General features: G+C 45.6%; 1 protein-coding gene across 1 annotated transcript in view; it reads right to left on the reverse strand.

Moving 5' to 3' along the window:
- Positions 1 to 12743: 12743 nt before the first annotated feature.
- Positions 12744 to 18674, reverse strand: part of LOC139538287 (dopamine beta-hydroxylase-like) — a 38424-nt gene continuing 32493 nt past the window's right edge. The window contains exons 11-12 of the mRNA XM_071340140.1: positions 18258 to 18417; positions 12744 to 13397 (exon numbers count right to left, since the gene is read on the reverse strand). Of these exons, the coding sequence (XP_071196241.1) occupies positions 13260 to 13397; positions 18258 to 18417 (298 nt within the window). The 3' untranslated portion in view covers positions 12744 to 13259. The remainder of the gene's footprint in view (positions 13398 to 18257; positions 18418 to 18674) is intronic.

Raw genomic sequence — 18674 nt, forward strand, 5'->3', positions numbered from 1 at the left:
CCGAACTAGAACTACCAGAACTAGAACTACCAGAACTAGAACTACCAGAACTAGAACCACCAGAACTAGACCTACCAGAACTAGAACCACCAGAACTAGAACCACCAGAACTAGACCTACCAGAACTAGAACCACCAGAACTAGAACCACCAGAACTAGACCTACCAGAACTAGAACTACCAGAACTAGAACCACCAGAACTAGAACCACCAGAACTAGACCTACCAGAACTAGAACTACCAGAACTAGAACCACCAGAACTAGAACCACTAGAACTAGAATTACCAGAACTAGAACTACCAGAACTAGAACTACCAGAACTAGAACCACCAGAACTAGAACTACCAGAACTAGAACCACCAGAACTAGACCTACCAGAACTATAATGACCAGAACTAGAACTACCAGGCCAACACCAAAGTCACTGCTAGAATCAGATTTTGATTTAGTCTGACTCAGTGATGCAGCTCTTGTGATGTTTCCAGTGATTTACTAAGGCTGGGATTTGATTTGATTAGAAGGGATTCAGTAGGAAGTTGACTGAAGTGGATGTAAAGGACTCAGTCTCTAACAGTCCCCTCTAACAGACTTGAACAGTCCCTAATAGTCTCTAACAGCCCGCTTCCTCTAACAGTCTCTAACAGCCCCCTCTCTCTAACGGTCTCAGGCAGTCTCTAACAGTCTCCAAAAGTCACCTCTCTCTAACAGTTTTTAACAGTCTCTAACAGTCCCCTCTCTCTAACCATCTCTAACAGTCTCTAACAGTCTCTAAACAGTCTCTAACAGTCATCCCCTCTCTCTAACAGTATTTAAAAGACACTAGCAGTCCCCTCTCTCTAACAGTCTCTAACAGTATTTAAAAGACACTAACAGTCTCTAGCAGTCCCCTCTCTCTAACAGTCTCTAGCAGTCCCCTCTGTCTAACCATCTCTAACAGTCTATAACAGTCTCTAACAGTCTCTAACAGTCCCCTATTTCTAACAGTCTCTAGCAGTCCCCTCTCTCTAACAGTCTCTAACAGTCCCCTATCTCTAACAGTCTCTAACAGTCCCCTCTGTCTAACCATCTCTAACAGTCTATAACAGTCTCTAACAGTCTCTAGCAGTCTCTAACAGTCCCCTCTCTCTAACAGTCTCTATTTACCACCACAAACAGGTGCTGGCACTAAGACCGCACTCAGTCAGCTGTATAAGGAAATAAGCAAACAGGAAACCACTCACCCAGAAATGGCGCTCCTAGTGGCCGGAGACTTTAATGCAGGGAAACTTAAATCAGTTCTATACATTCATGTACATACTATCTCAATTGGCCCGACCAACCAGTGCTCCCGCACATTGGCTAACCGGGCTATCTGCATTGTGTCCCACCACCCGCCAACCACTCTTTTACGCTACTGCTACTCTCTGTTCATCATATATGCATAGTCACTTTAACCATACCTACATGTACATACTACCTCAATAAGCCTGACTAACCGGTGTCTGTATTTAGCCTTGCTACTCTTATTTTCAAATGTATTTTTACTGTTGTTTTACTTCTTAACTTACCTACACACACACACACACACACACACACACACACACACACACACACACACACACACACACACACACACAAACACACACACACCTTTTTTTCTCTCCGCACTATTGGTCACAGCCTGTAAATAAGCATTTCACTGTAAGGTCTACCTGTTGTATTCGGCGCACGTGACAAATAAACTTTGATTTGATTTGAACAGTCTCTAACAGACTCTAACAGTCTCTAACAATCCCCTCTCTCCAACAGTCTCTAACAGTCTTTTCTCTCTAACAGACTCTAACAGTCTCTAACAGTCTCTTCTCTCTAACAGACTCTAACAGTCTCTAACAGTCTTTTCTCTCTAACAGACTCTAACAGTCTCTTCTCTCTAACAGACTCTAACAGTCTCTAACAGTCTCTAACAGTCTTTTCTCTCTAACAGACTCTAACAGTCTCTAACAGTCTCTAACAGTCTTTTCTCTCTAACAGACTCTAACAGTCTCTAACAGTCTCTTCTCTCTAACAGACTCTAACAGACTCTAACAGTCTCTAACAGTCTTTTCTCTCTAACAGACTCTAACAGACTCTAACAGTCTCTAACAGTCTCTTCTCTCTAACAGACTCTAACAGTCTCCAACAGTCTTTTCTCTCTAACAGTCTCCAACAGTCTCTAACAGTGTCTAACTGTCCCCTCTCTCTAACAGTCTCTAACAGTCTCTAACCATCTCTAACAGTCCCCTCTCTCTAATAGTCTATAACAGCCCTCTCTCTCTAGCAGTCAGTAACAGACTCTAACATTCTCTAACAGACTCTAACAGTCTCTAACAGTCATTTCTCTATAACAGTCTCTTTCATTCTCTAACAGTGTCTAACTGTCCCCTCTCTCTAACAGTCTCTAACAGTCTCTAACCATCTCTAACAGTCCCCTCTCTCTAATAGTCTATAACAGCCCTCTCTCTCTAGCAGTCAGTAACAGACTTTAACAGTCTCTAACAGTCCCCTCTCTCTAACATTACATCCTTCTGAGCAAGTCTGTGTGATGTAGTGTGAGCTGACACGGCTGTCTATCTGTTGTTCATATTAACAGGAAAGTCCCGTTCGCTGTGGAGGCAATCTTCCGGAACTGCGTTCCCGTAGGTCCTCCAACTATGAATTCTTCATTGACAAGCAGCTCGGATACGGATATATCCACAACCCTGGCAGAAGAGTGGTGAGCAATGTATAGTTAGCTACACACACAGACCAGCTCCCCTGTCCGTGACTCAACTCAGCTCACCCACACACACTGTCTATGTCACTACCACCACCACAAGTAGAACGAACATTAACAGGCTTTTTATTCCTTCTTGGTTGGGATATGGGATTTCTATTATAATTGGCTGAGTTCTGACGATTGGCAGACAGGATAACACTGCTGGTTTCCAGCCTTCTAGAAACGCCTCAGTGCTGCTCTGCTCTTCTTCCCCCTCTGGCCGGGAAGCTATGACTCCTCTCAGAGCCTGTGTGAAGCTATGACTCCCTTCAGAGCCTGTGTGAAGCTATGACTCCTCTCAGAGCCTGTGTGAAGCTATGACTCCCTTCAGAGCCTGTGTGAAGCTATGACACCTCTCAGAGCATGTGTGAAGCTATGACTCCCTTCAGAGCCTGTGTGAAGCTATGACTCCCTTCAGAGCCTGTGTGAAGCTATGACTCCTCTCAGAGTCTGTGTGAAGCTATGACTCCCCTCAGAGCCTGTGTGAAGCTATGACTCCTCTCAGAGCCTGTGTGAAGCTATGACTCCTCTCAGAGCCTGTGTGAAGCTATGACTCCTCTCAGAGCCTGTGTGAAGCTATGACTCCTCTCAGAGCCTGTGTGAAGCTATGACTCCCTTCAGAGCCTGTGTGAAGCTATGACACCTCTCAGAGCCTGTGTGAAGCTATGACTCCTCTCAGAGCCTGTGTGAAGCTATGACTCCCCTCAGAGCCTGTGTGAAGCTATGACTCCTCTCAGAGCCTGTGTGAAGCTATGACTCCTCTCGAAGCCTGTGTGAAGCTATGACTCCTCTCAGAGCCTGTGTGAAGCTATGACTCCTCTCGAAGCCTGTGTGAAGCTATGACTCCTCTCGAAGCCTGTGTGAAGCTATGACTCCTCTCAGAGCCTGTTGGAAGCTATGACTCCCCTCGAAGCCTGTGTGAAGCTTTGACTCCTCTCAGAGCCTGTGTGAAGCTATGACTCCTCTCAGAGCCTGTGTGTGTGTGTGTGTGTGTGTGTGTGTGTGTGTGTGTGTGTGTGTGTGTGTGTGTGTGTGTGTGTGTGTGTGTGTGTGTGTGTGTGTGTGTGTGTGTGTGTGTGTGTGTGTGTGTGTGTGTGTGTGTGTGTGTGTGTGTGTGTATCTGATCTGAAGCTCAGTCTCTTTCTATTATCAGTCATGAAAATTATGTGGATATATTGAAGCAACATCTCAAGACATCAGTCAGGAAGTTAAAGCTTGGTCGCCAATTGGTCTTCCAAATGAACAATGACCCCAAGCATACTTCCAAAGTTGTGGCAAAATGGCTTAAGGACAACAAAGTCAAGGTATTGGAGTGGCCATCACAAAGCTCTGACCTCAATTCTATAGAAAATTTGTGGGCAGAACTGAAAAAGCGTGTGTGAGCAAGGAGGCCTACAAACCTGACTAAGTTACACCAGCTCTGTCAGGAGGAATGGGCCAAAATTCACCCAACTTATTGTGGGAAGCTTGTGGAAGGCTACCCGAAATGTTTGACCCAATTTAAAGGCAATGATACCAAATACTATTTGAGTGTATGTAAACTTCTGACCCACTGGGAATGTGATGAAAGAAATAAAAGCAGAAATAAATAATTCTCTCTACTATTATTCTTACATTTCACATTCTTAAAATAAAGTGGCGATCCTAACTGACCTAAAACAGGGACTTTTTCCTTGGATTAAATGTCAAGAATTGCGAAAAAACTGAGTGTAAATGTATTTGGCTAAGGTGTATGTATACTTCCGACTTCAACTGTACGTATGAGATGAGTAATGAAAAATGTATCAATATTATTAAAGTGACTAGTGTTCCATTATTAAAGTGGCCAGTGATTTCAAGTCTATGTATATAAGGCAGCAGCCTCTAAGGTGCTAGTGATGGCTATTTAACAGGCTAATGGCCTTGAGATAGAAGCTGTTTTTCAGTCTCTCGGTCCCAGCTTTGATGCACCTGTACTGACCTCGCCTTCTGGATGATAAAGGGGTGAACAGGCAGTGGCCTGGTTGTTGTCCTTGATGATCTCTTTTGCCTTCCTGTGACATCGGATGCTGTAGGTGTCCTGGAGGGCAGGAGGGCCTCCGGTGATGCGTTGGGCAGACCGAACCACACTCTGGAGAACCCTGCGGTTATGGGCAGTGCAGTTGCCAGGCGGTGATACGGCCCAACAGGATGCTCTCAATTGTGCAGCTGTAAAAGTTTGTGAGGGTTTTAGGTGCCAAGCCAAAAGAAGGCGCTGTTGCGCCTTCTTCAAAAAACTGTCTATGTGGGTGTGCCATTTTAGATCTTCCGTGATGTGTACGCCGAGGAACTTGAAGCTTTCCACTTTCTGCACTGCGGTCCCGTCTATATGGACAGGGGGGTGCTCCCTCTGCTGTTTCCTGAAGTCCACGATTAGCTCCGTTGCTTTGTTTACGTTGAGTGAGAGGTTACTTTCCAGGCACCACACTCCCAGGGCCCTCACCTCCTCCCTGTTGGCTGTCTCGTCATTGTTGGTAATCAGGCCTACTACTGTTGTGTCATCTGCAATCTTGATGATTAAGTTGGAGGCGTGCATGGCCACTCAGTCATGGGTGAACAGGGAGTACAGGAGGGGGCTGAGCACGCACCCTTGTGGGGCCCCTGTGTTGAGGATCAGCGAAGTGGAGGTGTTGTTTCCTACCTTCACCACCGTCAGGAAATCCAGGACCCAGTTGCACAGGGCAGGGTTCAGACCCAGGGTCCCGAGCTTAATGATGAGCTTTGATGGTACTATGGTGTTGAATGCTGAGCTATAGTCAATGAACAGAATTCTGATTGATTTTGAATGATATTTGATTTAGAATGATAGGTGATTCAGAATTATATTTGATTCAGATTCTATTACCAGGACTTTGAGACAAAGCAGGAGCACTGGTTGCTTCCTCTGAAAGGGACAACTTTTTTCTAGCATTTCAAAATATACTTTAAAGGGCTTTATGCTTTCAAAGCTGTTAACCAGGGTTTCTGAGGGGCCATGTTCTTTGTGTATCGAAGCTGTTAACCAGGGTTTCTGGGGGGGGGGCATGTTCTTTGTGTATCGAAGCTGTTAACCAGGGTTTCTGGGGGGGACATGTTCTTTGTACCACACATGAATCCATGTGTACGTCCTGTGTTATTCTCTTCCGTACCCCCCCTTGCCACTACCCAGCCAAGCATGTTGTGACTCAGTGGATGACCGTTGTCTTGTTCACTAAGCTGCTGCTGGACAGTACGGTAGAGACAGGGCGGGCGGGCGTGTGTGTGTGTGTGTGTGTTAAGGCTGTGGTATGTTGGGGTGTAAGACACCGCATCTCCAGGTCCCCTCCTGTCCCAGAGGATCTATTCCCCTGTCCCTTATCATTAGGCACACATCCCATCACATCAGCCCAACACAGCGTAGCATTAGAGCAGAGCAGCGTGTCAGAGTGCAGAGCACACAAACACACACACACACACACACACACACACACACACACACACACACACACACACACACACACACACACACACACACACACACACACATTCACACAGCCCTGGCCCTGGCCCAACGCTGCAGCCCTCCACAGGCCCCGCCTACACTGTAGCCCTCCACAGGCCCCGCCTACACTGCAGCCCTCCACAGGCCCCGCCTACACTGCAGCCCTCCACAGGCCCCGCCTACACTGCAGCCCTCCATAGGCCCTGCCTACACTGCAGCCCTCCACAGGCCCCGCCTACACTGCAGCCCTCCATAGGCCCTGCCTACACTGCAGCCCTCCACAGGCCCCGCCTACACTGCAGCCCTCCACAGGCCCTGCCTACACTAGAAGGGAGGAAGAGAAAGGAAAGGAGGGTGAGAGAGAGGAAAGGAGGGAGAGAGAGAGGAAAGGAGGGAGAGAGGGAATGGGAATCAGAGAGGACAGAAGGAGGGAGTAGAGGACAAGTGAGTGAGGGGATGAAAGACTCAGCATGAAGTACTGACAGGAAGAGAGACAGGAAGAGAAGAGAGAGGTTGGAAAGAGATGGTGTGAAATAACGATTTGGAATGGAGCAGGCTAAGGAGGGTCTTGGCTAGGCTGGGGCCATGGGTTAGAGGCTAGGCCAGTAGACTTCTACTGCGGTTGAGCTAGTGTCCAGGCTTGGGCCTGGGTTAGACAAGCCTCCAGACAAGCTCGTTTGTGGAACAGAGCCGGGGCTACAGCGCTGCGAGGGAAGGAAGCAAAGGAACTGACTCATTGGACCCGAATGGTTTTGACATTGAGACATGAATGAACTGGTGTAAGTGTTTAGTGACCTCATCAGAGTCTATCTTAGACCTCTTTTTTAAATGTGGTTTTCATTAAAGAAAGAGACTACTGGTGGGTAGGAGCTTTCGGCTAGTAACCAAAATGTTGCTGGATCGAATCCCGAATCTGACAAGGTAAAAATCTGTCATTCTGCCCCTGTTCCCTGGGCGCCGATGACGTGGATGTTGATTAAGGCAGCATCCCCCCTCACCTCTTTGATTCAGAGGGGTTGGGTTAAATGCGGAAGACACATTTCAGTTGAATGCATTCATTTGTACAACTAACTAGGTATCCCCTCCCTTTCCCCATTTCCCTACTAAAATCCATTGGCTGATGTGTCCATGTAACTGTTGAATTGTTGGGAGCATATTCAGAGCGTGCGACTTCCTGTCTTTATTTTTCTACATTAAAGAAAAATACATTCTAAAATATTTAGCATGGAATAGTTATTTTGAAGAGAGGAGTCAGGTTTAGTTTAGCATCATTAAGAACAGTCTCAGGTTCTCTGAGCCGACAGTTCTTAAGGATGGATTAAGAACTGTCTTTAAACACTCTGGGCCAATTGCAACCATCGATGAGCCACCAGCTTATCGCCAGCTGATCTCTCGTTAAACCATCAATACGCGCTAAAACCACCTGCACTGCTGATCTCAATTGCAAACAACATTGGCCAGCAATTTACCACTACCTAACTCGGATGTTGAGGTTATCTTTATTCTCGATGGCAGCCAACATTTTTCAAGACTATTTCGCCCTCTGGTTGGTATTATCCTTGGAACAACCCCTTACAATAAAATATTGCAGTCATAGTGCAGTATAACTGCAGTTAGAGTGGAGTATAACTGCAATACCGTGTGCTGCAAATACCGTATTCTCATCGGCAGACTCAACAGCCTTGGTTTCTCTAGTGACTGCCTCACCTGGTTCACTAACTACTTCTCAGATAGAGTTCAGTGTGTCAAATCGGAGAGGGCCTGTTGTCCGGACCTCTGGCAGTCTCTATGGGGGTGCCACAGGGATCAAATCTCGGGCCGACTCTTTTCTCTGTATATATATCCATGATGTCGCTCTTGCTGCTGGTGATTCTTTGATCCACCTCTACGCAAACAACAGGTGTCTGACTAGACTGTAAACTCTCCTTCCAGACTCACATTAAGCATCTCCAATCCAAAGTTAAATCTAAAATTGGCTTCCTATTTCGCAACAACGCCTCTTCTCATGCTGCCAAACTTACCCTCGTAAAACTGACTATCCTACCGATCCTTGACTTCGGCGATGTCGTTTACAAATTAGCCACCAACACTATACTCAGCAAATTGGATGCAGTCTATCACAGTGCAATCCGTTTTGTCACCAAAGCCCCATATACTACCCACCACTGCGACCTGTATGCTCTCGTTGGCTGGTCATATTCATCGCCAAACCCACTGGCTCCAGGTCATCTATAAGTCCTTGCAAGTTATAGCTCCGCCTTATCTCTGCTCACTGGTCACCATAGCAATGCCCACCAGTAGCACGTGCTCCAGCAGGTATATTTCACTGGTCATCCCCAAAGCCAACACCTCCTTTGACCGCCTTTCCTTCCAGTTCTCTGCTGCCAATGACTGTAACGAAATGCAAAAGTCACTGAAGTTGGAGACTTATATCCCATCACTAACTTTAAGCGTCAGCTGTCAGAGCAGCTTACCGATCGCTGCAGCTGTACACAGCCCATCTGTAAATAGCCCATCCAACCAACTACCTACCTCATCCCCATATTTGTTTTTGTTGTTCTGTTCTTTTGCACACCAGTATTTCTACTTGCAGATCCTCATCTGCACATATGTCACTCCAGTGTAAATTGCAAAATTGTAATTACTTCGCCACTATTGGCCTATTTATTGCCTTACCTCCTTATTTCATTTGCACACACTGTATACAGATTTTTCTACCTGGTTAAAAAAAATTGAAATTATTATTTTTTTTAAAGTAAATTCAATACTGAGTCCAAAATAACAGTTTTTTTGCTGCAGTAGTTTTGCTGTGTAACTGCAGCTACAGTACAATATAACTGCAGTTCAACTGCAGTACACTGCAGTTATTCTGCAATTACTGCGCCAAAATACCACAGTCAACTGCAGTACACTGCACTTTTACTGCAATTTCAAAACTGCAATCTTTTTTTGTAAAGGTACTTAGTCCTATTTTATGAGCAGACTAAGGGCGATGTTATCTATTTGAAAATCGTTCCATACAACTGAAATAAAGTATTTCCTTGTTTACTGTGGCAATTTACCCAACACGTTGTATGAATGGAAAACCAATGTTAATGGTGTTGCCTACTTGTATTATTTTATTAACTATTTTCTATATAACATTTTCCAATATGGTCATTTCTCATCAAGATTGTGGCAAAAATATCCCTGGACAGTCCATATTTGAAATGTTTAACTAAATCAAGTAAATAGTGATTGAGTTATTTAATCAATTTTTTCAAATCAAATTAAAATGGGGTACAAAGTTATCTAGAATGGCATAAGTTATATTATTTAGCCTTTTAAGTGAAACATTTGAATGAAATATAGGCCTACTACTTCTCTATTCTGATATAAATACAGTGTGTTTACCTTGGTCTTTACTCATCTCTTCAGTAGGTCCTATGATTGAGTGTAGTCTGGGCTAGGGGTGCGAAGGTGAACGGCAAGAAGCTAGAGTGACGAACCGCCCTTGCTGTCTCTCGCTGGCTGGCTCCCCTCTCTCCACTGGGATTCTCTACCTCTGACCCTATTACGGGGGCTGAGTCAATTGCTTACTATTGCTCTCCCATGTCGTCCCATATCGTCCCTAGAAGGGGTGCGTCCCGTCGTGCCAGGCTTCTTCCGCTATACTCGATTTGAGTGGGTAGAATCACTGACGTGATCTTCCTGTACGTTTGAAAATCTTGAAGAACGATGTGGCCTTAATGGCCTTGCTTCTACATTGCTGTTTGGGGTTTTAGACTGCGTTTCTGTATAAACACACAGCTGAAGTCTGAAGTTTACAGACACCTTAGCCAAATACATTCAAACTCAGTTTTTCACAATCCCTGTCTTAGGTCAGTTAGGATCACCACTTTACTTTAAGAATGTGAAATGTAAGAATGATAGTAGAGAGACTGATTTATTTCAGCTTTTATTTATTTCATCACATTCCCAGTGGGTCAGAAATTTACATTACATTTAGTATTTGGTAGCATTGTCTTTTAATTGTTGAACTTGGGTCAAACATTTCGGGTAGCCTTCCACAAGCTTCCCATAATAAATTGGGTGAATTTTGGCCCATTCCTCCTGACAGAGCTGGTGTATCTGAGTCAGGTTTGTAGGCCTCCTTGCTCGCACACGCTTTTTCAGTTCTGCCCTCAAATGTTCTGTAGCATTGAGGTCAGGGCTTTGTGATGGCCACTCCAATACCTTGACTTTGTTGTCCTTAAGCCATTTTGCCACAACTTTGGAAGTATGCTTGGGGTCATTGTCCATTTGGAAGACCCATTGGCGACCAAGCTTTAACTTCCTGACTGATGTCTTGAGATGTTGCTTCAATATGTCCACATAATTTTCCTGCCTCATGATGCCATCTATTTTGTGAAGTGCACCAGTCCCTCCTGCAGCAAAGCACCCCCAGAACGTGATGCTGCCACCCCCGTGCTTCACGGTTGGGATGGTGTTCTTCAGCTTGCAAGCCTCCCCCTTTTTCCTCCAAACATAACGATGGTCATTATGGCCAGACAGTTCTATTTTTGTTTCATCAGACCAGAGGACATTTCTCCAGAAAGTACGATCTTTGTCCCCATGTGCAGTTGCAAACCGTAGTCTGGCTTTTATATGGCGGTTTTGGAGCAGTGGCTTCTTCCTCTCTGAGCGGCCTTTCAGGTTATGGTGATATAGGACTCATTTTACTGTGGATATAGATACCTTTGTACCTGTTTCCTCCAGTATCTTCACAAGGTCCTTTGCTGTTGTTATGTGATTGATTTGCACTTTTTGTACCAAAGTATGTTCATCTCTAGGAGAGAACGCGTCTCCTTCCTGAGCGGTATGTGTGGTTCCATGTTGTTTATACTTGCGTACTATTGTTTGTCAGATGAACGTGGTACCTTCAGGCATTTGGAAATTGCTCCCAAGGATGAGCCAGACTTGAGGAGGTCTACAATTTATTTTCTGAGGTCTTGACTGATTTCTTTTGATTTTCCCATGATGTCAAGCAAAGAGGCACTGAGTTTGAAGGTAGGCCTTGAAATACATCCACAGGTACACCTCCAATTGACTCAAATTATGTCAATAGCCTATCAGAAGCTTCTAAAGCCATGACATCATTTTCTGGAATTTTCCAAGCTGTTTAAATGCACAGTCCATTTAGTGTATGTAAACTTCTGACACACTGGAATTGTGATACCGTGAATTATAAGTGAAATAATCTGTCTGTAAACAATTGTTGGAAAAATTACTTGTGTCATGCACAAAGTAGATGTCCTAACCGACTTGCCAAAACTATAGATTGTTAACAAGAAATATGTGGAGTGGTTGAAAAACGAGTTTGAAAGTGTATGTAAACTTTCGACTTCAACTGTATGTGCTGATGTAAAAAGGACTTTACAAATACTTTATTGATTTTATTTTACCTTTATTTAACTAGGCAAATCAGTTAAGAATAAATTCTTATTTACAATGATGGCCTACCAAAAGGCAAAAGGCCTCCTGCGGGGACAGGGGCCTGGGATTAAAACAATTAATTATAATAAATACAATATAAATATAGGACAAAACACACATCCCAACAAGAGAGACAACATAGCAAAGCAGCAACAGATGACAACACATTTGATTGATTGATCAGCCTTACGGCTTCCCCTGCTCCTGATGGGTTGATATTTCATTGGGGGCGAGAGTAGAGAATCTAGACCAGCTGTCTGGTATCGTAGTCACTTGACACGGTAACAACAGGAGATCAACTAACCTGATGGTTTATCCTTGTAGGTTTTTTTTCTAGCAATCAAGCTAAGTTTAGCCAGGAGGGAATGTAATCTCCTGTTTGTAGCATTTTAAGACATCCAGCGCTAACCTGCAGGAGGTTAAGTTCTGCCTGTTCATTGCAATCAAGCCTCAGAGGTGTTGTTTAACCATGGTTGTGTGTGCTCTCTCTCTCTCTCTCTCTCTCTCTCTCTCTCTCTCTCTCTCTCTCTCTCTCTCTCAGGTCAATGCTGAATTTTTAAAGATTGAGAAGTTCACTCTGGAGGGAATCGGAGTGGTATTCGAAGCTAAGGCACACCTCAAGTTGCACTTTGACCCCTCAAACAACTGCGTAAAGGACATTTACCCTGCCGACCACCTTATCCTAGAAGGATATACACGGTTATCAAAACGTCACGCCAGGGTAAGCCTACACAAAACACAGCCCTTATTTGAACTATTTCTAAAATCCCCTATGGGAAAAATGTATGGTGGAAAAACGATTGGCACCATTTCCCTGTTTGACCGCTAGGTTTTATGGGTATTATGACTCTTACTGTGGTACTCTATATGTGAGCATGTTAAATGATCCCATTGGTTTAATTTAGCTGTTTTGTTCATATTAGTGTTGTATACTGCGCTATGTTAATTGCAGAACTGAATACCCAGTGTATTGGAGTCAATGATAATGAATTAACGAAAGATAATTACTTGCCTGTATAAAACAAAAGGTAGAACTGCTTGCCTGTGAATTCTTCAATACACTTTATTGATTCATTTCAAATGCAATGCAGGAATTCTTTCTTTGGGATCGACAATAATGTGATTCGTTAAGCATGGGACTAGAACTAGGCTTAATCTGCCTCTGGGAAACTGGTCCTATATGTCCAAATCAATTAAGTGACAGGTTTAGAAGACTTTAACATGTATCATTGATATGCAGTTCTTGATGTCACTGATTAACATACAGCTTAAAATGATAAACCACGACGACCAGTAAAATCAAGCTTCATATTTATCCACCAGTATCTTCACCCAACAATGTGACAACGTTTTAAGATTCTCACCAGATATGTATTGTCCAATGAGATGTTGGAGTATGTTGTTTTAATTCACTGTGTAATAATTCTGGAATGTGATGATGACAGAGCTGATATCATGCTAGTCCTTGTGTTGTTGATGTAGTGGAGGTGAAATAGATCACCAGAGAGAGAAAGAGAAGGAGGGGGGTTGATATTCAGACAGAGGAGAGGGGCGTCAGACCTCCTCCCCCCTGTCAGGCTGCACCACGGTGGGCTCACTGCTCTGGGAGGGCAGCTTGCCCCCCTCACACGGGTAGCGGGGCCTCTGGAGCTGTGATGTCACAACAGGAAGCTCCTGCCTTTCCCAGTCGCCCTGGCACAAACAAAACACAGAAGCAGTCAGTCAGGCAAGGTGTGTGTGTGTGTGTGTGTGTGTGCGTGCGTGCGTGCGTGCGTGTGTGTGTGTGTGTGTGTGTGTGTGTGTGTGTGTGTGTGTGTGTGTGTGTGTGTGTGTGTGTGTGTGTGTGTGTGTGTGTGTGTGTGTGTGTGTGTGTGTGTGTGTGTGTGTGTGTGTGTGTGTGAACATCATTGTACTGTGAAGACCTTAAGTGTATTGTAATCTTTTGACTTGTTTTGTGTGATGGTTAAGCGCACATTTGAACTGTGTGTTTGATCGTGTGTGGTGGTATGTGTTTCTGTGCAGTGTTTCTCTATGAGAATATTCCCTATATGGTAGAGTTAGTCTCCAGTCACCAGGTCTCTATACGGTAGAGTTAGTCTCCAGTCACCAGGTCTCTATACGGTAGAGTTAGTCTCCAGTCACCAGGTCTCTATACGGTAGAGTTAGTCTCCAGTCACCAGGTCCCTATACGGTAGAGTTAGTCTCCAGTCACCAGGTCTCTATACGGTAGAGTTAGTCTCCAGTCACCAGGTCCCTATACGGTAGAGTTAGTCTCCAGTCACCAGGTCTCTATACGGTAGAGTTAGTCTCCAGTCACCAGGTCCCTATACGGTAGAGTTAGTCTCCAGTCACCAGGTCTCTATACGGTAGAGTTAGTCTCCAGTCACCAGGTCTCTATACGGTAGAGTTAGTCTCCAGTCACCAGGTCCCTATACGGTAGAGTTAGTCTCCAGTCACCAGGTCCCTATACGGTAGAGTTAGTCTCCAGTCACCAGGTCCCTATACGGTAGAGTTAGTCTCCAGTCACCAGGTCTCTATACGGTAGAGTTAGTCTCCAGTCACCAGGTCTCTATACGGTAGAGTTAGTCTCCAGTCACCAGGTCCCTATACGGTAGAGTTAGTCTCCAGTCACCAGGTCTCTATACGGTAGAGTTAGTCTCCAGTCACCAGGTCCCTATACGGTAGAGTCTTCAGTCACCAGGTCTCTATACGGTAGAGTTAGTCTCCAGTCACCAGGTCTCTATACGGTAGAGTTAGTCTCCAGTCACCAGGTCTCTATACGGTAGAGTTAGTCTCCAGTCACCAGGTCTCTATACGGTAGAGTTGGTCTCCAGTCACCAGGTCCCTATACGGTAGAGTTAGTCTCCAGTCACCAGGTCTCTATACAGTAGAGTTAGTCTCCAGTCACCAGGTCCCTATACGGTAGAGTTAGTCTCCAGTCACCAGGTCTCTATACGGTAGAGTTAGTCTCCAGTCACCAGGTCCCTATACGGTAGAGTTAGTCTCCAGTCACCAGGTCCCTATACGGTAGAGTTAGTCTCCAGTCAACAGGTCTCTATACGGTAGAGTTAGTCTCCAGTCACCAGGTCTCTATACGGTAGAGTTAGTCTCCAGTCACCAGGTCTCTATACGGTAGAGTTAGTCTCCAGTCACCAGGTCCCTATACGGTAGAGTTAGTCTCCAGTCACCAGGTCTCTATACGGTAGAGTTAGTCTCCAGTCACCAGGTCCCTATACGGTAGAGTTAGTCTCCAGTCACCAGGTCTCTATACGGTAGAGTTAGTCTCCAGTCACCAGGTCCCTATACGGTAGAGTTAGTCTCCAGTCACCAGGTCCCTATACGGTAGAGTTAGTCTCCAGTCAACAGGTCTCTATACGGTAGAGTTGGTCTCCAGTCACCAGGTCTCTATACGGTAGAGTTAGTCTCCAGTCACCAGGTCCCTATACGGTAGAGTCTTCAGTCACCAGGTCTCTATATGGTAGAGTTAGTCTCCAGTCACCAGGTCTCTATACGGTAGAGTTAGTCTCCAGTCACCAGGTCCCTATACGGTAGAGTTAGTCTCCAGTCAACAGGTCCCTATACGGTAGAGTTAGTCTCCAGTCACCAGGTCCCTATACGGTAGAGTTAGTCTCCAGTCACCAGGTCCCTATACGGTAGAGTTGGTCTCCAGTCACCAGGTCCCTATACGGTAGAGTTAGTCTCCAGTCACCAGGTCCCGAGACGATAGAGTTAGTCTCCAGTCACCAGGTCCCTATACGGTAGAGTTAGTTTCCAGTCAGGATGCTCTCAATGGTGCAGCTGTAGAACCTTTTGAGGATATGAGGACCCATGCCAAATCTTTTCAGTCTCCTCAGGGGAATAGGTTTTGTCGTGCCCTCTTCACGACTGTCTTGGTGTGCTTGGACCATGTTCGTTTGTTGGTGATGTGGACGCCAAGGAAGTTGAAGTTTTCAACCTGCTCCACTGCAGCCCCATCATTGAGAATAGGGGCGTGCCCGGTCCTCTTTTTCCTGTAGTCCAAAATCATCTCTTTTGTCTTGATCACGTTGAGGGAGAGGTTGTTGTCCTGGCACCACACGGCCAGGTCTCTGACCTCCTCTCTATAGGCTGTCTTGTCGTTGTCGGTGATCAGGCCTACCATTGTTGTGTCATCTGCAAACTTAATGATAGTGTCGTGCCTGGCCGTGCAGTCATGAGTGAACATGAGGGGACAGGAGGGGACTGAGCACGCATCCCTGAGGGGCCCCTGTGTTGAGGATCAGTGTAGCGGATGTGTTGTTACCTACCCTGAAAAACTGGGGGTGGCCCGTCAGGAAGTCCAGGATCCAGTTGCAGAGGGACGTGTTTAGTCCAAAGGGTCCTTAGCTTAATGATGAGCTTTGAGGGCACTATGGTGTTAATCGCTGAGCTATAGTCAATGAATAGCATTCTCACATAGGTGTTCCTTTTGTCCAGGTGTGAAAGGGCAGTGTGGAGTGCAATAGAGATTGCATCATCTGTGGATCTTTTGGGGTGGTATGCAAATTAGAGTGGGTCTAGGATTTCTGGGATAATGATGTATATGTGAGCCATGACCAGCCTTTCAAAGCACTTCATGGCTACAGACGTCAGTGCTACAGGTCGGTAGTCATTTAAGCAGGTTACCTTAGTGTTCTTGGGCACAGGCACTATGGCGGTCTGCTTTAAACATGTTGGTATTACAGACTTGGATAGGGAGAGGTTGAAAATGTCAGTGAAGACACTTGCCATTTGGTCAGTGCATGCTCAGAGTACACGTCCTGGTAATCCATCTGGCCCTGCGACCTTGTGAATGTTCACCTGTTTAAAGGTCTTACTCACATCGGCTGCGGAGATAGTGATCACACAGTTGTCCGGAACAGCTGGTGCTCTCATGCATGTTTCAGTGTTATTTGCCTCGAGGCGAGCATAGAAGTAGTTTAGCTCATCTGAGAGGCTTGTGTCACTGGGCAGCTCTCGGCTGTGCTTCCCTTTCATAGTCTGTAATGGTTTGCAAGCCCTGCCACATCCGACAAGCGTAAGAGCCGGTGTAGTACGATTCAATCTTAGTCCTGTAATGACGCTTTGCCTGTTTGACGGTTCGTCGGAGGGCATAGCGGGATTTCTTATAAGCTTCCGGGTTAGAGTCCCGCTCCTTGAAAGTGGCAGCTCTGGCCATTAGCTCAGTGTGGATGTTGCCTGTAATCCATGGCTTCTGGTTGGGGTATGTACGTACAGTCACTGTGGGGACAACGTCATCAATGCACTTGATGAAGCCAATGACTGATGTGGTGTACTCCTCAATGCCATCGGAGGAATCCCAGAACATATTCCAGTCTGTGCTAGCAAAACAGTCTTGTAGCTTAGCATTTGCTTCATCTGATCACTGTTTTATTGATCTAGCCACGGGTGCTTCCTGATTTAATTTTTGCTTGTAAGCAGGAATCAGGAGGATAGAATTATGGTCAGATTTGCCAAATGGAGGGCAAGGGAGAGCTTTGTATGCGTCTCTGTCTGTGGAGTAAAGGTGGTCCAGAGTGTTTTTTCCTCTGGTTGCACATTTAACATGCTGATAGAAATTTGGCAAAACAGATTTAGGTTTCCCTGCATTAAAGTCCTCAGCTACTAGGAGCGCCGCCTCTGGGTGAGCGTTTTCTTGTTTGCTTAGGGCGGAATACAGCTCATTCAATGCTGTCTTAGTGCTAGCCTCTGACTGTGGTGGTATGTAAACAGCTATGAAAAATACAGATGAAAACTCTCTAGGTGGATAGTGTGGTCTACAGCTTATCATGAGATACTCTACCTCAGGCGAGCAATAGTTTGAGACTTCCTTAGATATCGTGAACCAGCTGTTATTTACAAAAATACATAGTCCGCCGCACCTTGTCTTACCAAATGCAGCTGTTCTATCCTGCCGGTGCAGCGTATAACCAGCCAGCTGTATGTTGATAGTGTTGTTGTTCAGCCACGACTCAGTGAAGCATAAGATATTACAGTGTTGAATGTCCCGTTGGTAGTTTAATCTTCTGCGTAGGTCATCTATTGTATTGTCCAAAGACTGCACGTTTGCTAGCAGAATGGAAGGAAGTGGGGGTTTATTCGATCACCTATGAATTCTCAGAAGGCTGCCCACCCTCTGGCCCCTTTTTCTCCGCCTCCTCTTCACGCAAATCACAGGGATCTGGGCCTGTTCCTGAGAAAGCAGTATATTGTTCACGTCGGGCTCCTCAGACTCATTAAAAGAAAAAAAGGATTCTGACAGTCTGTGGTGAGTAATCGCAGTCCTGATGTCCAGAAGTTATTTTCGGGTCATAAGAGACAGTCGCGGCAACATTATGTACAAAATAAGTACAAAAATAAGTTACAAACAACGCAAATAAACAAATAAAAAAACACAATCGGTTGGGGACCTTTAAAATGACTGCCTTCTTCTCCAGTGTAATATTTATAATATTTACTATAACTGTACTCTACTTTCCTGTCCTATACTATAACTGTACTCTACTGTCCTGTCCTATACTATAACTGTACTCTACTGTCCTGTACTATACTCACAGGGAAGAGCTTGGCAGAGGACTGGTTACAGGCCATGGAGATGGGAGCGGTGTTGTAGAGAGAGTTCAGCACCTCTCCACTGAAGGAGTCCCAGGACAATGAGGAGAACTGGTCCGTCACACTGGTCTGACCACAGCTACACGCATCACCACCCTGGAACCTGAGAGGAGGACATGGGAGGGGGGAGGGTGAGGTGGGGGGGGGGGGGGGTAGTAAGAGGGGGAGGATGAGAGGACAGTGAAGGAGGGTGAAGTAGGGAGAGAGGGGGTATAAGAGGGGGAGGATGAGAGGACAGTGAAGGAGGATTGGTAAAGGGGAGGGAGGAGGGAGCAGGGGGAGGATGAGAGGACAGTGAAGGAGGATTGGTAGGGGGGAGGGAGCAGGGGGAGGATGAGAGGACAGTGAAGGAGGGTGAGG

This window comes from Salvelinus alpinus, chromosome 1 (assembly GCF_045679555.1).
Source record: "Salvelinus alpinus chromosome 1, SLU_Salpinus.1, whole genome shotgun sequence".
Classification (NCBI taxonomy): Eukaryota; Metazoa; Chordata; class Actinopteri; order Salmoniformes; family Salmonidae; genus Salvelinus; species Salvelinus alpinus.